At 41.4% G+C, this 24,030-nt stretch overlaps 1 protein-coding gene and 1 non-coding gene across 3 annotated transcripts; both read left to right on the top strand.

The window, feature by feature from the left end:
- The first annotated feature begins 4,130 nt into the window (after positions 1-4,130).
- On the top strand, positions 4,131-22,657 carry ELOC (elongin C). Of its 2 annotated transcripts, XM_060200071.1 has the most exons (4): positions 4,131-4,341; positions 14,080-14,132; positions 18,077-18,220; positions 20,842-22,657. In XM_060200071.1, exons 2-4 carry the CDS (start codon positions 14,129-14,131, stop codon positions 21,030-21,032), a joined length of 339 nt encoding a protein of 112 aa, XP_060056054.1. In that variant the 5' UTR covers positions 4,131-4,341; positions 14,080-14,128; the 3' UTR covers positions 21,033-22,657. The 2 variants fall into 2 exon arrangements, with proteins under 2 accessions (XP_060056054.1, XP_060056060.1); XM_060200077.1 differs by lacking the exon at positions 14,080-14,132 and having other exon boundaries at positions 4,133-4,341.
- Positions 22,658-22,832: 175 nt separating this feature from the next.
- Positions 22,833-22,939, top strand: LOC132542680 (U6 spliceosomal RNA). Its single transcript, XR_009553648.1, has one exon. It is a non-coding gene; the product is annotated as a U6 spliceosomal RNA (small nuclear RNA).
- Positions 22,940-24,030: the final 1,091 nt, after the last annotated feature.

A 24,030-nucleotide genomic window follows, 5' to 3' on the forward strand; every position in this document is an offset into this window, starting at 1 on the left:
TCTAAAGGCTAGGGGAGTCGGGCTGTATCGCAGCTGGTTAAGTGCATGTGGCACAAAGCGCAAGGACTGACATAAAAATCCTGGTTGGAGCCCTGGCTCCCCACCTGCAGAGTCCCTCACAGGCAGTGAAGCAGGTCTGCAGGTGTCTATATTTCTCTCCCCCCTGTGTCTTCCCCTCCTTCATTTCTCTCTGTCCTATCCAACAACGATGACAATAATAACTACAACAATAAAATAAGGGCAACAAAAAGGAATGAATAAATAAATAAATAAAGCAAAATGGCTAAAGGCTTTAGATTTAGCTGAATTTTGAAGAATAACAAGTCAACTAGTAAATGACTTGCTTATATTTGTAATTTCAAAACTCTTCAGGGTTGAGCAACAGCATAATGCCTGAGGCTCTGAGGTCCCAGTTCGATTCCTAGCACCACCATAAACCAGAACTGAGCAGTGCTATGATCTCTCTTTCTCATTAAGAACAATAAATATTTTTAATTCAAAACTTTTTTATTTGAGATGATATTTGTATAGATGTCTTAAAAAGTCATCAGATCAAGGACTCAGGTTCGAGTCCCCGGTCCCCACCCACAAGGGGAAAGCTTTGCAAGTGGTGAAGCAGTACAGCAGGTATCTCTTTTCCTCTCTACCTCTCTTCCCTCTCAATTCCTGACTGTATCTATCAATAAATAAAGATCTAGAAATAGAAATAAAAGAAAAAGTCATCAGATGGGGGTGGGGTAGATAGCATAATGGTTATGCAAAGAGATTGTCACACCTGAGGTTTCAAGGTCCCAGGTTCAATCCCCTGCACTACCATAAACTAGATCAGAGCAGTGCTCTGGTAAAAATAAATTAATTAATTTAAAAAATTTTCTAAAAGTCATCAGATAGGATCAATGGTAAGAAACAGTTTTTCACCCATTGATTTTACCACCCTGCAAGTCCACTCAAAAGATGAAATCTCAAACTGATAGAAATCCTTGCAGTTGAAATATCTTTGAAAAGCCATCAAGAAAATCCCCAGGGGAGTCCACCTTTGCACTGTTGATTAAGGGCAGAGCTGACCAGGTTCCAAATGCTACCATGATGCCAACCAAACTCCTCTGGGCAGGCCACCACACCAATGTGTCCTGGTCCCGCTTCCCCAGAGCCCCTCCCCACAAGGGAAAGAGAGAGGCAGGCTGGGAGTATGGATCAACCTGCCAACGCCCATGTTCAGCGGGGTAGCAATTACAAAAGCCAGACCTTCCACCTTCTGCATCCCACAATGACCTTGGGTCCATACTCCCAGAGGGTTAAAGAATAGGAAAGCTATCATGGGAGGGGATGGAATATGGAGTTCTGGTGGTGGGAATTGTGTGAAGTTGTAGCCCTCTTAGCATGGTTTTTGTCAGTGTTTCCTTTATATAGACAAAAATTTTAAAAAAGAAAGAAAAAAAAGGGGCAGAGCTGAGGCACAGAGATAGATAGGCTGTCAGACCTCAGATATCAGACCTCAGAGAGTACTGCTCCGCTCTTTTCCATGGTGTAGGGGAGTGAACCTGCGACTTTGGAGTTTTGGGCATGAAAGTTATTTTGCATGACCTGCATGGGGAAAGCTTCTGGAGTGGTAAAGCAGAGCTGCAGGTCTCTCTCTCTTCCCCCCTTTTCCCTCTCAATTTCTTTCTGTTTCTAGCCAGAATTTTTTTTTTGTTTTGTTTTAAATTTTCTTTATTGGGGGATTGATGGTTTACAGTTGACAGTAAAATACAGTAGTTTGTACATGCATAACATTTCCCAGTTTTCCACGTAACAGTTCAACCCCCACTAGGTCCTTCCTCTGTGGGGGTAGACAGCATAATGGTTATACAAAGACTGTCATGCCTGATCTAGCCACAATTTTTTAAGCACACACATAGACGCCTACACTAAAATTCATTAAAAGTCACCACCTTCACTGATGACTGTTCCTCAGATCAAGTTTCCAGGGCATCAGTCCTTAGTCTATAGTTCTTTAATAACTCACCTAAAAACTAAACTTGTCTTAATTTTTGATAAACAGTATATGTCATGCTGATTAAATAAATGAAAAAAATTAAGTAAAGTTCTGCACAAATGAAAATAAAATAGTCCCAGGCTTGATTCTAGTTTTTTTTTTATTTTGTATTTTTTTAATATTTTATTTATTTATTCATGAGAAAGATAGGAGAGAAAGAACCAGCCATCACTCTGGTACATGTGCTGCTGGGGACTGAACTCAGGACCTCATGCTTGAGAGTCCAGCACTATCCACTTATTTTTTTTTTTTTTACCAGAGTATGTTAAACTCTGGTTTATGGTGGTACAGGGGATTTAACCTAGGACTATGGAGCCTCAGGCATGAAAGTCTCTTTGCATAACCATTATGCTATCTACCCCCCCCCCCCCACCTAGATTCTAGTCTTTTAGCCTGGCATTAGTTAGCCACAGTGTTTTTACCTGAAAATTTCTATCAGAGTAGGATAATAATTCACAGTGGGGGTAGGGAATGGCAATCATTTGGCCAGGCCTTGCCAATGCAGCCAGAGATTCACAACAACATTCAGTGTTCGCTTTTAAATTGATAACTTTGTATGGTCTGCAAATGTTATAAATATCCAAATGATGCTTGACAGAAAAAGACTTCCCCACTCCTGCTTTATAAAATGATAATACAGTGTGTGTGTGTGTGGGGGGGGGGGGGTTGCGAGGGAAGAAACCAAAGTAACTGGAGCTACAGAGAGAGCTCAGAGGATATGAACACAGCCCAGCTTCCAATCAAAACATGGAAGGGAGGTGCTTTGACACTGGAGGAAGCTCCAGTGTTGTGGTGTCTCTCCATTTGAATGGAAATAGTGGTCAGCTGTGGTGACATTACACATGGTCCAGGCCCAATTTCACAAAGAAAGGGGCTGGGGGTGGGAAGTCTGTAAAAGAAATAGTTGAAAGTGGGTCTACCACCTCTTCTCACCCCATTGACCTCACCAAACTCCATTCTAAGCGAACATTACAATAAAAAAAAAAAATTTTTTTTTTTTTTTAAAAAGCCAGGTCAGTCTTCTGTTCTTGCAGTTCTCAAAATCCAATCTTTTTTCTCTTTCTTTTTCCTGCCAAATAAATTAGAAGTGTCTTCCAGACAAAAGGCATCAATTAGTTTAGCAAAGTTTGCATGGCCTGTATGTTTTCCCTTTGTAGACAATGTTACTCAACAATGCTCACTTGAGCAACCTTCAGTGTCGAACGTCTTACTCCTAATGCTGAACATCTTAATCCTACATTCCGCTCGTGCCACAGTTTTGAAAACAGAGGGCCAATTTTATTTAGCTGTTTCAGCTTTCCTGGAAGGGTGCCAGAATCAAACAACAGTGAAGCAAGTGAAAAATAAAGAGCTAGAGCTCTTTACTTTTTTACTGTTGTAGCTGGGGCATGGAGTTACCCAAAAAGAAAAAAAAAAAACAAAAACCCTCAGAATTGAATGTTGGTAACTGATGTCTATAATTTCTGTGAATGAACTTAAACTAAGATAGCAGAGCAACTCTGAAGCTGATGGTGGAGAAGGACCACGGGGAGAAGGCGTGGCTAGTTTTCAGTAAACAGTGAACTCTACCAGGCAGAGAGGAAATGAGACTAGCCGATTGCGCAGTTGGGATGCTTTTCTATGTGGACACCAACTTTTCACAAAAAAACAAATGCTGCTTCATATTATGATATTATTAGCATAGAAACGGCACTCCTATTTTTCAATCGCTGCTCTGCAGAGTATTCGACCTACACAGCAGCACCTCTAAACGAGAACTGGGTGGGTGTAAGCTCTAAAAATTACCAAAAGTGTAATAATATCCAAAGTGAGAAGCTAACTACAAGTTCCAGGATGCAGTATTGCCTTGGTCGAACGCGACCGTATCCTGAAGGGAAACTACAAGTCCCAGGGTGCACCGCTGCATGGTACCGCCCCACCTTCCAGCACTTTTTGAGAAAACTGTCCAAGCGGAAATCCGAGCAAGCTTTAGCACTGCATGCTGTGAATCAGCAGGCCCAGAATAGGATTGGTTGATATTTGCCAGTGGCCCGCCCTGCCTGGCTGTTGATAGGGTGGAGAAGGGAGGAGCGCACTACGCATTTCCTTTAAATGAGAGCAAGAGGCAAACCGTGCGACCACCAGTTAGGTATTAATCTCCCGCGCGTCGCGGAAAGTGGTGTTTGTGACCCAGCGGAAGTGATTCTTCTATCTGCCCCGGAACCCGCTGCGGCAGGCTTCTGGGGTGGGGGGGCGGCCCTGGAGTAGGGGCTGTGGCGGTGCACGGGGACCCGGTGCGGTGACGGCAGTGTCTGCGGAGCTGACGAGTGAGTATCGGAGATGGGGGTGTGAACGGGGTTCGAGAATGGATGGCGTGGAGGCTGAGGGCAGCCTGTACCGGGAGCGCTCACAACCCCACTCTTCGCATTTGGGCGGGGAAGGAACGGAAGCTCCCTCCAGCCTCCCCGGGCCTCCTGAGCGCGTCTGGTTGGGGGGAGGGGAGGGAGGGGAGGCGGCGGCACGTTCCCGCGAGCAGCCGGCTGGGCTCGGCGAGGGCCGGGGGGGGGGGGGGCGCGGCGGCCGCGGGACGGGGCCTCCTCCAGGTGGAGCGCGGCCAGGGTGGAGTTCGCAGCATGGCAGCCCTGGCGCTTTCTTTTTCTTTTTTCTTTCTTTTTTTTTCTCTCCACTTTCTTACCGCCTTCGTGTGCGCTCAGATTACTTCTTTTTTTTGGGGGGGGGGACTGGGGAGATCGTTCCAAGAGGGGTCCTTCGCTGCAGGGGAACCCCGAGTCTACACCTTGGGGACAACTTGGGGGGGTGTCTTTCGTTCACCTACTTAGTATGTCGCAGACTTGACCGAGAGAGAGGGGAGAGAGAAAGGGTCTCGTGTCAGTAACAAAGGGCCACGGAGTTTCTTTTTGGCGAACTTAAAATCTCTTTCTTTAGATTGTTAACTGGAGTTCGTGAGAACTTTTTTCTTTCTTTCTTTTTTTCCTTTCACTCTGCATTGCCTTCAGCAGTAGGACGTGACATCTTCGGCATTCCAAGACCACATTTTCAGATTAGTTAGTATATTTACATTTTGATCTTCAGACTAGTCTTTTTGGGTGGACTCGGGTTGACTCCCTGAACTCAGCTGCCTTGTAATTCGCTTTTCTAGAAGCGGCGGGCGAGCTGGGGACTCCTCCGCCCCCGGCTTAGAGCGCGGCCCTCGCGCGGGTGCGCCCCCTGCTTATTATGCTCAGGGAGGCCTTGGTGCTCGTCTTTAAACTGTTCGCCTCTTATTCCTTAAATTTGAGATCTAGCTCACAAGTGTACCAACCCAAAGAAATGATTTTTATCTGTTAAAATATTTGAAAAAAATTTTTTTAAATTATCTTTATTCATTGGATAGAGACAGCCAGAAAATCAAGAGGGAAGGGAGTGATAATAGAGAGGCAGAGAGACACCTACCTGCAGACCTGCTTCACCACTCGCAGAGCCTTCCCCTGCAGGTGGGGACCGGGTCTGATAAAATATTTGGGTTTTTATTTTATTTTGCCTCCAGGGTTATTGCTGGGGCTCACGAATCCACTGCTCCGCTCCTGGAGGCTTCCCCCCCACTTTTGTTGCCCTTTTTTTAATCGTTGTGGTTATTGTTTTGTGGTTATTGTTATTGACGTCGTTGTTGTTGGATAGGACAGAGAAATGGAGAGAGGAGGGGAAGCGGGGGGGGGGTGCGGAGAAAGACACCTGCAGACCTGCGACTCCCCTGCAGGTGGGGAGCCGGGGGCTCGAACCGGGATCCTTAGACGCTGGTCTTTGCGCTTCGCTCCATGTGCGCTTAACCCGCTGTGCTACCGCCCGGGGCCCCCTAAAATATTTGTTTAGAGATTTGCAGCTAGACCTTTGAGTGTTAGAAAAATCCAGCAAATGGCAGAATTGGCAGAGCACGGGATGTGCTTATGCTGATATCATCGTTGTTGTTGGATAGGACAGAGAAATCAAGAGAGGAAGGGAAGACAGAGAGGGGTAGAGAGAAAGACAGACACCTGCAGACCTGCTTCACTACTTGTGAAGAGAGACCCACCCCCCGCAGGTGAGGAGCCAGGATCCTTGAGTGGGTCTTTGTGCTTGGCACCATGTGCACTTAACTCGCTGCGCCACCACTCGGACCCCTGAACAGTGAATCTTTTTTTTTTTTAAATGGTAAATCTGGAATATTTTTTTATTAGAGGAATTAATGGTTTACAGTCAACATTACTGGAACAGTTTTATTATACAAATGAGTATAGATCCATCAGCAACCGGCAAAGTTTTTTTTTTTTTTTATTTCTTTATTGGGGAATAAATGTTTTACATTCAACAGTAAATACAATAGCTTGTACATGCATAACATTCCCCAGATTCCCATATAACAATACAACCCCCACTATGTCATTTATCCTTCATGGACCTGTATTCTCCCCACCCACCCACCCCAGAGTCTTTTACTTGGGTGCAATATGCCAATTCCATTTCAGGTTTTACTTGTGTTTTCTTTTCTAATCTTGTTTTTCAACTTCGGCCTGAGAGTGAGATCATCCCATATTCATCCTTCTGTTTCTGACTTACTTCACTCAACATGATTTTTTCAAGGTCCATCCAAGATCAGCTGAAAACGTTGAAGTCACCATTTTTAACAGCTGAGTAGTATTCCATTGTGTGTGTATATATATATATATACCACAACTTGCTCAGCCACTCATCTGTTGTTGGACACCTGGGTTGCTTCCAGGTTTTGGCTATTACAAATTGTGCTGCCAAGAATATATGTGTACACAGATCTTTTTGGATGGATGTGTTGGGTTCCTTAGGATATATCCCTAGGAGAGGAATTGCAGGGTCATAGGGTAGGTCCATGTCTAGCCTTCTGAGAGTTCTCCAGACTGTTCTCCACAGAGGTTGGACCAATTTACATTCCCACCAGCAGTGCAAGAGGGTTCCTTTGACCCCACACCCTCTCCATGAACAGTGAATCTTAATAAACAATTCTGGAGATCTTTGCAGTTGTGTCAATGATGCACATTTAGCTAATCTGTCCTAAATGTTTGCTATTCTATTGAATAAGGTTAGGAAAAACTCATCTAGTGGTGCTGGCAGTTTCAAGTGTGGAGATTAGGTTCAGGTGTGGAGATTAGGATAACAGCGCCAAGTACTCAAGAAATATTTTGTAGAACATATGCTGTATACCCTACGGCTGGCCTGGAGTTTAGGGAAAGAGGCTGTACAGTAACAGTACATTACAATTTAAGGTGGTGACAAATTTAAAGGGAACATAAGATCAGAAAATTTAGTTCAAGTGACTAGAGTGGGAGAGTTTTACTTTGGTAAGAGTACTGGCAGATTAGCCTGAATTTTTGCTGGAAACCTAAATGATGAGGAAGATCTGACAGAATAGCTTCTTATGACAGCTGTAACTACAAGTGAAAAGACGTTAAGGAAGGAGTGAACTTAACTTGTTTAATTTTTTTTTTACCAGTGCACACCTCAGCTCTGGCCCATGGTGGTGCATAGGATTGAACCTGGGACTACAGAGCCTCAGGCCTGACAGTCTTTGCATAACCATTATGCTATCTATCCCTGCCCTGAACTTACCTTTTTTAAAAAAATTTTTTTTTAATATTGATTTATTTTCCCTTTTGTTGCCCTTGTTGATTTTATTGTTGTTATAGCTATTATTGTTGTTGTTGTTTGTTGATGTTGTCATTGTTAGACAGGACAGAGAGAAATGGAGAGAGGAAGGGAAGACAGAGAGGAGGAAAGACCTACTTCACCGCTTGTGAAGAGACTTCCTTGAAGGTGGGGAGCCAGGGGCTCAAACCCGGATCCTTACGCCAGTCCTTGCACCTTGTGCCATCTGCTTAACCCGCTGCCCTACTGCCCGACTCCCTGAACTTACCTTTTATAAAGTTTCGGATTGGAATGTAGTGGTGGGAGATTGTGTCAGTGGCTAGCTAGAACTTTATGATCCTTTTCAATCCATGGATAGAGATAAAATGAGAAGCCAGGTTTTATTTATTTATTTTCCCTTTTGTTGCCCTTGTTGGTTTTTTTATTGTTGTAGTTATTATTATTGTTATTGATGTTGTCATTGTTAGATAGGACCGAGAAATGGAGAGAGGAGGGGAAGACAGAGAGGGGGAGAGAAAGACACCTGCAGACCTGCTTCCTGAAATCATGTGATCATAAATTTAAAGTTGAAACCAGACACTGGTTTTTCAACCACCTCCATCTTTGGTTGAGACCTGAGATAGGCATATAGTTGGATTTGATCAGAGTTGAGAGTCTGGTCTAGAAGTGAGGACAAGGCATTAAGTGTATGAACTGAGACTGGCCCAAGAGGTGTGGAATGATGGATGAAGTGGTGGACTCTTTTCAAGCAATTTGGGGAATGTGGGTGCAGAAACTTGGCCCTGAGCATGCATGATGCCATCCTCAATTTCCTTCCTTCCTTCCTTCCTTCCTTCCTTCTTTTTTTTTTTTTTTTTTTAAGACTTTATGAGAAAGATAGGGGAGGGAGAGAGAGAGAGAAACCAGACATCACTGGTACATGTGCTGCCGGGGATTGAACTTGGGGCCTCATGCTTGAGAATCCAGTGCTCTATCCAGTGCGCCACCTCCCGGACTACACCTCCCCACCTTCCTTCCTTCCTTCCTCCCTCTCTCTCTGTTTTGGCTTATGGTGCTGCAGGAAATTGAACCTGGGACTTTATTCATTTCTAGTCCTAGCATTCTAAATCTATAACTGTATACATACACACAATAATGGAAGCATTTACTCTTTGTTTTGGGGTTTGTTGTTGATGTTGTTGTTGCTGTTTTTATTAGCGCACTGCTTAGCTTTGGTTTATGATGGTGCAGGGGATTGAACCTGGTGCTTTAGAGCCTCAAGCATGATGGTCTCTTTGCATAACCATTATGCTATGTATCCCCCACCTCCCCACCCTTCCTTTTTTATCTTTTTTTGTTTGTTTTGTTTTGGGAAAACTGATAGTGATTTCTGTTACTATCAGTTATAGGAGGCTGATGATTTTCAGGTTGTTCATTCAAGAAATGATAGTTTGGAAGGATGAGACACATGTTAGTCCAGCTTTCTCATTTGGAAATAAAAAAAGCATGTCCAATCACTTAACCTATTTGAGTCAAGGTAGAAATTGGGAGTGTAGAAATTTAGATGTAGGGGAGGGGGGACACCATAATGGTTATGCAAAGAGACTGAGGCTCCAAGGTCCCAGGTTCAGTCCCCAGCACGACCATAAACTTCCATTAAAGTCAAATATTAAAAGAAAAGAAATTGAGATGCGAACTTCCAACTCCGTTACCTGACTTGAGTCCTTGATCAAAATCCAGTTATTTATTATTGGATAGAAACAGAGGAGAGGGGAAGAGAGAAAGAGACGGTGTGTGCTTAACCAGGTGCACCACGACCTGGGCACGTCTTTTTTTTTTTAACCAGCACTGCTCAGCTCTGGATTATGGTATTATTGAGGATTGAACCTGAGGCCTTAGTCATGAAAGTCTTTTGCATAACCATTATGCTATCTCCCTAGACCCAAGAGTCCTATTCTTTTTTTTTAAAAATTTATTTACCACGAGTTAAAGTATGAAATGACAAGCCAGAGCCTCACTTCGGTACATGTAGCTTTGGGCCCAGGCATGCCAAGTGCAGTGTTTTACCAGTTGAACTGTTTTTGACTTTTCTCCCTTTCATAAAGTAGCTAATTTTACAGGCTAGTCATATTTCAAATGGGCTTTCTGGTCTCTGATTTTCTTCAGTTTTCAGATGGCAGACAGAAGTGGTGGTGTGGGTCCAGGAACTACAAACTACTGTTTTCATGTAGGAATCATAGTGTCAGATCCTCACATTTTGTCTCATCCTGCTTTTGCCACAGGAGCTGCTGTACTTGACTTGCTGTCTAATTTTGATTTTCTTCATTGTTTTCTGCGGGAGGCGCCCTAGCTGACTCTGGATTACTGGCCTGCTTCACCCCTTGTGAAGCGACTCCCCTGCAGGTGGGGAGTCAGGGGCTTGAACTGAGACGCTTATGCCGGTCCTTGTGCTTCTTCTTCTAGCGTTTGCCCTTCTTCCCTAGCCAGTCAACAGCGTCAGGTTGAAAGGTGTCAGGAGCTGCTTGTTGCTGGCTTTGAAAGTGACTGGGATCCATGTGGATTCAGTCGGCTAGGAAGGATCATCAGTTTCCCCAATGAATGGGTACTCATGGGATGCACCACCACGAGAAGGTCGGATCCAATGCATCCCGGTCCTTGTGCTTTGCACCACCTGCGCTTAACCGCTGCGCTACCACCCAGCTCCCTAATTAAAATTTTTTATTTACTTGTTACATCAAGAAAGAGAGAAGCTGAGAAGGGAGGAGGAGATAGGGAGAGAGACACCCACAGCACTGCTTCGCCACTCGTGAAGCTTTCACCCCTGCAGGTGGGGAACAGGGGCTTAAACCTGGGTATTTGCACACTGTAAGGTGTGTGCTCAATGAGGTGTGCCACTTCCTGGCTGTTGTTTTCGCCGGGCTGGCTTCACAGGCGGGTAACAGACGACCAGGGACTCATGGTTGAGCTGTAGGCAGTATCTCTTTATTCATGCAGGACGCAGCACAATCTAAGTGAGTTTAGAATCCAGTTTAGGCAGCAGTCTTAAATGAAACAACCACACAGAGTGTACTGAATATATAGAGAGAATGCATGGCTATAATTGAGTCTACAACTATAATGGCACTGTTAGGAAACCAAATGCAATGAATCTTACAGAGCAAAGTATACCGGCATATGTTGTTTTCAATGGGCTGGCTTCAGGGGCGGGTAACAGACGACCAGGGACTCATGGTTGAGCTGTAGGCTGTATCTCTTTATTCATGCAGGACGCAGCACAATCTAAGCCGAGCTAAGCTAAACTAAAGGTAAAGTAAAACTCACAATGCTGTCTTTATATATACTTGCCAAGTAGGGTGGAAACAGGATGTGACATAGAGAGGGTGGAGAGAAAAGTGACTGGTGAAAATCTGAGTGTGACAAGGAGGGGGCAGATTAGGCGAGAATCCTATCACTGAACCACCAATGCCCTGGAGGGAGGGTGGTACTTGTTAACAGTGGTTATGTAAATAGAATAGTGTTAAGCAGGGGGGATTTAAACCAAATGAAACAGAAGGGGTCTCATGCATACCAACACCTGGCCACTGAAGGAGACTGGATTTTATCACAATGTATCTATTCTAGGATCTGAGAAAAATTACCACAAAGTCATTAGTACACCCTGGCTTCCTCAGCTTTGTTCTGGGCCTCACTTCAGAGAATCTGCTGTCACCAGCACTCTCCTTGTCTAGATACAGAGAGTTCTACAAACCAGTGGGTGTCTAAAGTTTACTTCCACTTGAAAAAGGTTTCCATCCTATTGCCATCTCACTGAGAGGGTGTTTGCTTTTGCCCTGCCTACTTTTATTTTTAACTTGATTTAAACTCAGCATTTATTTTTTTAGTTTTTTAGTTTTTTTAATATTTATTTATTTTTCTTTTTTTATTGGGGAATTAATGTTTTACATTCAGCAGTAAGTACAATAGTTTGTACATGCATAACATTCCCCAGTTTCCCATTTAACAATACAACCTCCACTAGGTCCTGTGTCATCCTTTTTGGACCTGTATTTTCCCCACCCACCCCAGAGTCTTTTACTTGGGTGCAATATGCCAATTCCATTTCAGGTTCTACTTCTGTTTTCTTTTCTGATCTTGTTTTTCAACTTCTGCCTGAGAGTGAGATCATCCCATATTCATCCTTCTGCTTTTGACTTATTTCACTCAACATGATTTTTTCAAGGTCCATCCAAGATCGGCTGAAAATGGTGAAGTCACCATTTTTACCAGCTGAGTAGTATTCCATTGTATATATATATATACATACCACAACTTGCTCAGCCACTCATCTGTTGTTGGACACCTGGGTTGCTTCCAGGTTTTGGCTATTACAAATTGTGCTGCCAAGAACATATATGTACACAGATCTTTTTGGATGGATATGTGGGGTTCCTTAGGATATATCCCCAGGAGAGGAATTTCAGGATCATACGGTAGGTCCATGTCTAGCCTTCTGAGAGTTCTCCAGACTGTTCTCTACAGAGGTTGGACCAATTGACATTCCCACCAGCAGTGTAGGAGGGTTCCTTTGACCCTACAACCTCTCCAGCATTTGCTGCTGTTACCTTCTCTGATGTATGACATTCTCACAGGAGTGAAGTGATATCTCATTGTTGTCTTGATTTGCATTTCTCTGACAATCAGAGACTTGGAGCATTTTTTCATGTGTTTCTTGGCCTTTTGGATGTCTTCTGTGGTGAATATTCTGTCCATGTCCTCCCCTCCATTTTTGGATAGGGTTATTTGTTGTCTTGTTGTTGAGTTTGGCAAGCTCTTTATATATGTTGGTAATTAAACTCTTATCTGATGTATGGCATGTAAAGATCTTCTCCCATTCTGTGAGGGGTCTCTTGGTTTGGGTAGTGGTTTCTTTTGCTGTAAAGAAGCTTTTTAATTTGATGTAGTCCCATAGGTTTATACTTGCCTTAGTCTTCTTTGTAATTGGATTCGTTTCATTGAAGATGTCTTTAAAATTTATGCAGAGAAGAGTTCTGCCAATATTTTCTTCTAAGTATCTGATAGTTTGTGGTTGAACATCCAAGTCCTTGATCCACTTGGAAGATTTAAGATTTCTATAGCTAATTTGTGAGTTGTGTTCAAATTTAAGGGTTTCAGGGATATAGTTTCACACTTACTCTTAACTCTTAATGTTGATTTACTCATTCTTTGTTAGTGATGGATTCTGTCTTCCATCCACCTTTAGCCCTTGTTTAAATGGTCAGATGGATTTACCCCCAGAAGTCTATAGAGAAACTGTTACTACCCAAAGGGCTGCTCAGATGTGACTGCATGGTTGCTTAGATACTGCTAGTTAAGTAAACATCCTATATGTTTTGCCCTGGAGATCTTCCTAATAAAAATAACTACAAACCAAGAAGTATGAACAGAAGAAAATAATGAATGAATTTTATTTTAGTACATGGATAAAATGTTAGACCCTCCCTCAAGCTTGAGGTCCCAAGTTGGAGGGAGGCTGCATATGCCAGAGTAATTATTCTCTCCTTTACTATTTCTCATTAATAAATAATAAGCACATGCTTAGTAAGTGCTAGAGTAACAGATTTGCTTCCCTTTAAAAAGTTAATGTGAAAGAGGGAAGAGTGCATTTTTTATGACTTTACAAAAGTGATAACTATTCAAGCCCCTGGTTCCCCACCTGCAGGGGGAGTCGCTTCACAAGTGGTGAAGCAGGTCTGCAGGTGTCTTTCTCTACCACTTCCCTGTCTTCCCCATCTCTCTCCATTTCTCTCTGTCCTATGCAACAATGACGACATCAATAATTACACCACTAAAACAAGGGTAACAAAAGGGAATAAATAAATATCTAAAAAATTTAAAAAGTGATAACTATAGGAAGGTTTGTTTTAGTAATTTGCAATTTAACAGGATTTATTCAAAATGTCATTATCAGAAAAATAATTAGCCTGTTTTCCAAGAAAATCCTGGCAAGTATTTTAATATTTATATCTTGACCTGTTTACAGAAGAAATTGAACCATAAAATATAACATGGCCTTTTTCATTGTCTTGAAAGCTGATTATATTCCTTCAGAATGTTATTGGCATTCATTCAGTAAATGTTTGCTTTTGTGTCTGACAGTATCTAGTAGACACAGTATACAAAGATGATTTGCTTAAGTATTTCCTTAAGGGTCGGTTGAGGTCCTAAGGAGTAAAAAAAATCTGTATTTAAACTGTCGGGGTGGCTAGTTTATGAGAAATAAATAAAAACGAAACTGTATTTAGATACCTGTAAACTGTATTTAGGTTATTTTTTTTTTTTTCTTCAGTTCTGAAATTTGATGCTGTTTCACATTGTAGTTGGGAAATTCCCATAGCAAAGAGAAAGAATCTTAACTTTTAATATTAAAGATATATTAAATAATATTGTATTTTCAGGAAACCATTTAGTCCCTGTGGAAGTGGAGTAGGATTTCTCCAATATATAATGGGTAAGTTACTTTACTTTTGTATTTCAATCTCAGCTAGTAGAAACTCAGTTTTCTTGTTAAAGACAGGCCTTTGATGTCAGTGAAACAGTCAGAGTAAGCTAAAATTGACTATTACCAGCTTATTTGAACTTGGAGGTGGTGTAGTGCTGAGATTTAAGACCACCCCCCCTCACTGCCTTTACCAGTCATTCTCTCATCCTGTTTACCCTATCATAAGAAATAGTTAGTGGTGGTCCAGGAGGTGGCGCAGTAGATAAAGCATCGGACTCCCAAGCATGAGGTCCTGAGTTCAATCCCTGGCAGCACATGTACCAGAGTGATGTCTGGCTCTTTCTCCTTTGTTTCTCACTAAATAAATAAAATCCTTTAAAAAAAAGAAATAAATAGTTAGTGGTAGTATATATTCCTAAAAAGCAGATCTATAACATTATTATGCAAATTTTATCTATTGCTATCCAGGGTTTTGTTTGTTTTCCTTTTGCCACCAGGACTTTGAGGCTTCACATCTGCTTCCAGTGGGTGCCAGTACTATGAATCCACTGCTCCTGGTAGCAGTTTTCCATTTTATTGGGTAGGCCAGAGAGATTAAGAGAGGAAAGAGAAATAGGGAGAGAGAGAAAGACATGCAAACCTGCTTTGCTGCTAGTGAAGCATCCCCTCTGCAGGTGGGGAGTAGGTCCTTGCACTTAGTACTATGTGTGCTTAACCAATTGTACCACCACCTGGCCCTGGACTTTTTATATATATATATATATATATATATATTTTTTTTTTCTTTACTTTGAGGGAGAGGCAGTGTCACTCTACCTGAATCAGGCCTGTGCTGGGGATCAGAATTGTGTTTATGAGTCTATTGCTGTATTCGCTATGTCACACCTAGGCCGTGACTTTCTTCCAGATAAAAGGTGAAGGACAGGAATAAAAGTTTGCTTTCTGCCTGGTGAGCCATATCTAAGCTCCCACTTTTTGGTATGAAAAATTGCAAGAAAATACGCAGCACAGCTGTCACTAGTTATTAATGTTTTACTGCTCATATGTGTGTTCATCTACCTCCCCACTCAGGTCTGTACAATTTGGTATTTTTTCTTTTTTACTATTAGAGTGGCTATAGTAGTTCTTAGAGTATCAACATTTATAGATAGAAGATTTATTTTAGGGGATCAGGCAGTGGCACACCTGGCTAAGCATTCATGTTAAAGTGTACAAAGACCCAGGTTCTAGCCCCGTTCCTGTCTGCAGTGGGGGGGAGCTTCACAAGTGGTGAAGCAAGGCTACAGGTATCTTCCTCCCCATCAATTTTCTCTATCTCTACCCAATAATAAATAAAAATATTAAAAAGAGAAATTATTTAAAATCCAGGATCTAGTCGGGAAATAACTTAGTACATTCCTTTCTCTTTAATTTCCTTTCAGTTAGTTAACTCTTGGAGATGGAATTTTTGTGCCATTTTAATTTAAATGTGTGTTTCCTCCTGATTATATTCATTGAATTAGTTTCATTTTAATTTAATTCAGTTTCATTAAATTAGTTTCATTTAACTGTTAACAAATGAGTGATATATGTTTGTGCCTGGACATTTTTTGCTTTATCTTCTATACTTTTTTTTTTTTACAACTTCCTGGATTTTCAGAGCAAATCTTTAGGTATTGATAGTCAGAAATTTTCTCTTAGTACAGAATTGTCATATATGGGGAAAACTTAAGAGAGGGAGGAAGGGGGAGAGAAAGAAAGCCAGAACATCACTCTGGCACTTGCCAGAGATTGAATTTAGCACCTTCACTTGAGAATCCAACACTTAAAATCCACTCCACCATCATCACTGACTGTAAGCTGTTCTGTTTATTGCATATATGAGAGTTTCATGAGATGGACCAGTTGAACTATTTCCAAGCCACTTGTCTTATTTATAAAATGAGTATTTCAGGGGGCCGAGCAGTAGTGCAGCAGGTTAAGCGCACATGGCACAAGACAAGGACCAGCTTAAGGTTCCCGGTTTGAGCCCCTGGCTCCCCACCTGCAGGGGAGTCGCTTCATAAGCAGTGAAGTAGGTCTGCAGGTGTCTGTCTTTCTCTTCCCCTCTCTATCTTCCCCATCTCTTCTCAATTTCTCTCTGTCCTATCCAACAACAATAAATTTTAAAAAGGGAGGGGACAACAAAAGGGGAGAAATAGCCTCCCAGAGCAGTGGATTCGTAGTGCGGGCACCACGCCCCAGCAGTAATCCTGGAGACCAAAAAAAAGGTAGATCCAGAACAATGAAACCCCTGTAATGACAAAAAAAAAGTATTTCAGGTGATAGAATTAATGTTTTACTATCTGGATATTTTGTCTTATTTGAACTTCTTACTTCAAATACCTGAAAAAAAAATTTTAATGGATTTCTGGGGGTCAGTACATATGTACACTGCAGTACATAAGGACCCGGGTTCAAAGCCCCTGGTCCCCGCCTACAGGGGAACGTTTCACAAGTGTGAAGCAGGTCTGTAGGTGTCCTCTCTCTCTCCCTCTCAATTTCTCTCTCTGTATCTGATAAATAAATAAATACAATATTTTTAAAAATTAATTTCTGTGGCTTTTTTTTTTCCAGAATTTATTTATTTATTCATAGAAAGAGGGGAGAGAGAGAGAGAGAGAACCAGACATCACTCTGGTATATGTGCTGCCAGTGATTGAACTTGGGACCTCATTCTTGAGAGTCCAGTGCTTTATTCACTGTGCCACCTCCTGGACCACCAAATAACCTGAATTTTTAACATGCTGCTGTAGTTAGATTAATATTTTCCTTAACAATTACTGGTGGTTTTATTTTTTATACATTTTAATTTTTAATTATCTTTATTAATTGGATAGAGACAGCCAGAAATCGAGAGGGAAGAGAAAGAGATAGAGAGACAGAGAGACACTTGCAGCCCTGCTTCATCACTTGCAAAGCTTTCCCCCTGCAGGTGGGGACCGGGGCATCGAACCTGGTTCAATGTGCATTGTAACATGCGCACATGTGCATTGTAACATGTGCGCTCAGCTAGATGCACCACCACCTAGACCCTCTGGTGGTTTTATTTATTTATTATTATTATTTTTTTAACAGAGCACTGCTCAGCTCTGTCTTATGGTGGTATGGGGGACAACCTGGGACTTAGAAGCCTCAGGCCTGAGTCTCTTTTGTATAACCATTATGCTGTCTCCCTTGCTTCTGGTAGCTGTTTTTACCTGAGGCTCTGAGGTCCCGGGTTCGGTCCCCAGCATCACCATAAACCAGAACTAAACAGTGCTCCAGTATAATGTAATGTTTCACATACAAGATAACATCACTGAAGAATGTAGCTCACTGGTGGAGTATATATATGCCTCATAGGTATGAGGGTTTGAGCCTTGAATGTGGAACTAATTTTGATACTGAAATATTTAGAGAATGGTAAACAAGTAGTTAAGAACTTTAAAATTTTAGAGTCACTGTTATACTCCAGAGATCTTTGTGGTCTGGTCTGACTGCCTCAAGGAATATTTTCTTTTTAAATCTTTTTTTCTTTTATTTATTTTCCCTTTTGTCTCCCTTGTTTTTCATTGTTGTATTTATTACTATTGTCGTCATTGTTGGGTAGGACAGAGAAATGGGGAGAGGAGGGGAAGACAGAGGGGGAGAGAAAGTAGACACCTGCAGACCTGCTTCACTGCCTATGAAGCGACTCCCCTGCAGGTGGGAAGCCAGGGGCTCGAACTGGGATCCTTACATAAGCCGGTCCTTGTGCTTTGCATGCCACCTGCGCTTAACCTGCTTCGCTACCACCTGACTCTCCTCAAGGAATATTTCCTACTAGCAGGAGAGAGAACCAGAATATCACCAGCACATGTAATGCTCATGTGAACCCCTAGACACCGCACCACCTACTGGCCTGTGTGATGCCTAAAGTGCTAACCCTGGGCAACTTGCTTGCTTTACTTTAGATGGAGAAGAGAAGACCTATGGTGGCTGTGAAGGCCCCGACGCCATGTATGTCAAACTGATATCGTCGGATGGCCATGAATTTATCGTGAAAAGAGAACATGCGTTAACATCGGGAACGATAAAAGCCATGTTAAGTGGCCCGGGTAGGTGCTTGTATTTATTTTCACAGTACAGTACAGCTTCATTTTAAATGTTTGTGGGGTTTTGGTTGGTTTTTATTTTTATTTTCGCAAACAGGATTATCGCTGGTACTCAGGTGCCAGCACTGCGCATCCATTGCTCCCACCCCTTTCTGTTATACTTGGTAAGACAGGACAAATTGAGGAGAGAGGGTAGAGAGGGAAAGAGAAACAGGCCTCCTTTGCCGTTCATGGAAATTCCCCCTATAGTTGGGAATCGTGTGCTTAAACTCTTTGCATAGTAACTGTACTCTTAACTCGGTGTGCCACCATCCGGCCCCCTTTAAATGTATTGACAAGAGAGCAAAGTCATCACTCTGGGACTGGCTATGCATGGGATAAAGTTTATACATGCACGTTCAGCACTCTACTCACTTTAAAGTTTCCCAGTCTACTTAAATGTGCTTTTCAGTTGAGTTGAGTAATATTAAGAGTAGCTGATTGGCAGGCAGGTGAGATAGCATAATGGTTATGCAAACAAACTCATGGCTGAGGCTCCGAAGCTCCAGGTTCAGTTCCGCCACCACCACTACCACCATAAGCCAGAGCTGAACAAAGATTAATGTGTTAGACAGCCAGGGACTGAACCCAGGACGGCATGCTTGTAGCAAGTCTAGAACCACAGCTCTAGTTTCAGTAAAACCAAATTGATCACTACAATATTCAATATGGTCAATATTGAATGGTCAGTATTCATTACGTGGGATTGAACCGGTGCTGTGACCTCTCAGGCATGAAAGTATTAATTACTTTATATTTTAACATTTGTTCTGAGTTCACCAGTCATTTGTCTCTCCCAAGTCTATTATCTTTATTCCTTCTTTTAATGCAATGCCAAGAAATTAGCCCATGGTCTCATGCATGTAAGATTCATGCCTTTGTTTGCAGGGGGAGGAGGCATTAGACCATTATTCCCCCAACCATGATGTTCTCAAATGATGTTCAGGATTAAGCACAGGACCCAATGCATAGTAACCATATGATCCATCTGCTGAGCCATTCCCAGGCTTCTTGTTTTTGTGGTTGTTGTTTGTTTGTTTTTATTTATTACTGAATAGACAGAAATTGAGAGGGGAGAAGGAGACACTTAACTGCTGCTTAACCACTGTGAAGCTTGTCCACTGTAACGTGTGCGCTTAACCAGATAGACTGGCTGCCACCTTGTTAACATTTATTTACTTACACCAGTTTTTTTTTTAATTGGGCTATCTTATTTGCATTAACTCATTTATAAATTCTGGATATTAGACCCATAGCTGATATATGATGATTTACAAATGTATCCTCCCATTCTGTTGCTGGTGGTGGTAAAGATCTATTTTATGGACGGAAGTAGCTAGCATAATGGTTATGCAAAGGCATTCAAGCCTGCGGCACCTAAGTCCCAGATTCAGTCCTCTGCACTACCAATAGCCAGAGCTGAGCAGTGCTCTGGCAAAAATAAAATAAAATAAAATAAAGAGATCATTTCCTGAGAGAACCAGAATATCGCTCTGACAACATGCAGAACTGGGAATCATAATTGTCCACAACCAGACATGACTTTATATTGTAACTTGTAAATGTGTAGTTAGAACTTTTTTTTTTTAATTATTATTTTGCCTTCAGGGTTATTGCTCTGTGTGTGCTAGCACTACAAATTCATTGTTCCTGGTGGCTTTTTTTTTTTTCTTTTGGGTAGGACAAAGAGAAATTGAGAGAGGAGATGGAGAGAAAGACAACTGCAGATCTGATTCACCACTTATGAAGGTCCCCCCTGCAAGTGGGGGGGAGCCAGGAATCTAATCTGAATCCTTGATCGGGTCCTTGTGCTTAGTTCTATGTGTGCTTAACCAGGTTCGCCACCATCTGACCCCATAGTTAGAACTCTAACAACTTTGAATCTGTTCATTTTCTTCTTCTTTTTTTAAATTTTATTTTATTTTTTTGAGAGAGATGCAGAGAGACACACATACACAGAGACACACACAACCCACACACCCCACCCCAGAGCACCGCTCAGCTCTGGTTTATGGTGGTGCGGGGATTTGAACCTGGGACTTAGGAGCCTCAGGCATGAGAGTCTGTTTGCATAATCACCATGCTGTCTCCCCCGCCCTCTGTTCACTTTTCTAAACAAGACTTTTTTGGGGGGGGGGGTGAGGTGAGTGTCAGTAGGACTTGACAGTTCTTTTTTTTTCCCCTGAGCTTTTTCAGATACATTCAGATAGATTAAGGAAGTTGAGGGGTGTAGTTAGCATAATGGTTATGCAAAGGGACTCATACCTGAGGCTCCAAAGTCTCAGGTTTATTCACCACCACCACCACCACCATAAACCAAAGTTGATCAGTGCTCTGGTTTAAAAAGAGAGAGACAGAGAGAGATAAAGGGGATGGGGAGATACGCCACAACACTGACTCCAGTGCAGTGGGGGCCTGGGCTCAGCAAGAATATTCATCAGTGGTAGTGTTGCATTCCTGTAGGCTCATTTTTTAACAGTGTCAACACTGACATTTCACTTCCAGTAATTTTTTTAAAAAAGAATATCAACATACAAATGAGGCGCACAGTTGAGCTCATCGCAAACATTCCTTTTCTTTTACAGGTCAGTTTGCTGAAAATGAAACCAATGAAGTCAATTTTAGAGAGATCCCTTCACATGTGCTATCAAAAGTATGCATGTATTTTACCTACAAGGTTCGCTACACTAACAGTTCTACCGAGATTCCTGAATTCCCAATTGCACCGGAAATTGCACTGGAACTGCTGATGGCTGCGAACTTCCTAGATTGTTAAATAAAATAAATTATAATGATAAACTGTTAACTTTTTTCAGTATTTAATACCTATAGTTCAGTTAGTATTTTTTTCATATATAGCATGTTTCCTGTGTGTAATTGAACTTTAATGTTCATTGCAAAACAGATTATCTTCTGTTTTATTGCATAGCAATCAGAATTGAAATTTGTTTGCTACATCAACAAATTAAGAACATTTTCACAAATTGAGAAATAAACAAATATGCCAATTTGTAGGTGGTTTCGCCTTATCCTTTAGATTGACTTTTTAAATTAGAGCAGTGGTGATAAAGAGTAAATGCTGAAATCTATGCTAAGCAAACACACCTTACAAATAAAGAATGGGGCAATGTATTTTTCTGTTTTTAGAGGGATGATTTTTTTTTACCTATTCTGATCTTATAGTTGCCATTAACATTATGCAAATAACTGGATTACAAAAGTGTTCATAATTTAGCCAGAACATTGATTTTTCTTAATGACTGTTGAAGACAAAAATTGAAGTTTCTTATGTGTTTTTGATAAACTGAAGTATTGTCAAGTTGTCCCTTGTTTTTGTTTATTGCTACAAGTTAAGAACTTTAAGAATAGTTATGGAAGATTACCAAGGTCAACTTTTAGGGCTAAAACCTTTTTGAACTGTATCCAGATGGTCAAATAACTTTGGTTTCATGTGCATTTTGGACAGTCCAAAGTGTACATTCTTTCATCTACTATAGAGATTCTTTTGCAAAAATTGTTTGTTACACAGTCCCTCGTGAGTATATTTATTGTCTAAAGAGTCTCACTGTAGTCTTTACCTAGATCTTTAAAATTAGATTTATGATTGATCCTAGTGCTCCTCCTTCTAATTGAAGCATTTGTGGAGAGGATTGGGAGGCATGCAGTGCAATTCTTACAGTGCATTTTGATATAAATTATCTTCTGTTAATTAAAGTGTATCCCAGTAAGTTATAATATGTGGGATTTCTACTGAATTCATTTTATAAGATCATTCAGCTCTTATACTAAATAGGCACACACATAAAAAGAGACAGAGCATCCCTGCTTGCAAATGGGAAAAGCACTGGAGTAGGTTTTTTTTGTTTGTTTGTTTTACTGTATTCCTTTTAGCAGTAAAGCAGTGCTGTCACTGTAGGGTCTATAAAATCTGAATCTCAGTTCTTCCAGACTGGTCTAATATGGACCAGTTTTTTCTGAAACTGAAACCATAAACAACCAAAATCTATAAATGTAATTTTTTTCCCCTTAAAAGAACTTACATTGTATTTTCTGGCTTATTGAAAGCAATCAAATATAAATGTTAATTGCATATATTTTAGTAACTTCTTAAGACATAATGATACATATTTTAGTAGAGATGATTGTCAAGTTCAGGAACTATATTCTGGTACCTGGTGACAAGTAATGATTATAGACACAAATGGTGATCTTAAGTTTAAGGATCTAAGTGCTAGCTAAAAATAGTTAAATATTGACCAATTTTAGTGGGTTACTTTATATGTTATATTCAGAAGTAACCTTAAGTTTAAAACATTGAAATAGAACTGAAATAAAGATTAGGTAAACCTGTGTATCTTACAAATGGTACTTGCATGTTAATAAAGGCTCTATTGACTGAAAGGTTTGATGAACACTTGGTGTTTGATCTTTTAGGCTTTAGTTTTCTTTTTTATTTTCTTTTAATATTTATTTTCCCTTTTGTTGTTATTGCTGTAGTTATTGTTGTTGATGTCGTCACTGCTGGATAGGACAGAGAGAAATGGAGAGAGGAAAGGAAGACAGAAGGGGAGAGAAAGTGCTCGCTTCGGCAGCACATATACTAAAATTGGAACGATACAGAGAAGATTAGCTTGGCCCCTGCGCAAGGATGACACGCAAATTCGTGAAGCGTTCCATATTTTTATGTCCTTTAACCTCAAAAAAAAAAAGAAGGGGAGAGAAAGACACCTGCAGATCTGTTTCACCGCCTGTGAAGCGACTCCCCTGCAGGAGCCGGGGGGGGGGGGGGGGGGGGGGCTCAAACCAGGATCCTTACGTTGGTCCTTGCACTTCGCACTACGTGCATTTAGCCTGCTTGTGCTACTGCGCGACTCCCAGTTTTTTTTTTCCCCTAAGGATCATGAAATTGCTTCAAAATATCTTGTCATATAATTGTAAACCAGGAATTACTATTTGGACTTGAGATATTTTTTAAAATACTTATTAATGAGTGAGAGAAATCTAGAGCATCATTCTGGCAGCCTTTATCCTCTATTACTTTGAGAGGGAGAGAACCAGAGGACCACACTGGTATATGCAGTGCTGGGCATGAAATTCACAACCTCATGCTTGTGAGTCCAACATTTTTTTTATTTGTTTATTTATTTATTTATTCCCTTTTGTTGCTCTTGTTGTTGTAGTTATTGTTGTTGTTGTCTGTTGTTGGATAGGACAGAGAGAAATGGAGAGAGGAAAGGAAGACGGGGAAAGATAAGACACCTGTAGACCTGCTTCACCGCCTGTGAAGCAACTCCCCTGCAGGTGGGGAGCGAAGGGCTTGAACTGGTATCTTTACACCGGACCTTGCACTTTGCGCCACCTGCGCTTAACCCACTGCACTACCGCCGACTCCCTGTGAATCCAACACTTTAATCACTGCTACTTCCTGGGGTGAATGTCAGCGAATGGAAGCATCAAAACTCCCTCCAGTGCGGTGGGAGCCAGGCTCAAATCTGGGCTGTGCAGAAGGGAAAGCAGCTCACAAAATAGTGAACGATCTTGCCGGCCTGAGATAATATTACACAGCATTGAGATGTTAGCGATTTTTTTTTTTTTTTTAATGTGGACAGAACCTGCTGGCGAGGGCTGAGCTTTTAAAATCCACATTCTGGGTGATCTCGGTTAGCCATTTTAAGACATGTAACAAATAAATAGTTCGCTTTTCAGGTTATGTATCAATCAGTACTTTATGATTTTTTTTTTTCTTTTTAATCTGTAATTAAGAAAGAGGCAGA

The sequence above is a fragment of the Erinaceus europaeus genome, chromosome 1 (assembly GCF_950295315.1).
Source record: "Erinaceus europaeus chromosome 1, mEriEur2.1, whole genome shotgun sequence".
Taxonomy (NCBI): Eukaryota; Metazoa; Chordata; class Mammalia; order Eulipotyphla; family Erinaceidae; genus Erinaceus; species Erinaceus europaeus.

What these genes read in the sequence shown, in the direction of transcription:
- ELOC (XM_060200071.1), top strand. An exon ending in AGCCATGTTAAGTGGCCCGG is followed by an intron (nt 18,221 to 20,841) that starts GTAGGTGCTTGT and finishes TTTCTTTTACAG; the next exon opens with GTCAGTTTGCTGAAAATGAA.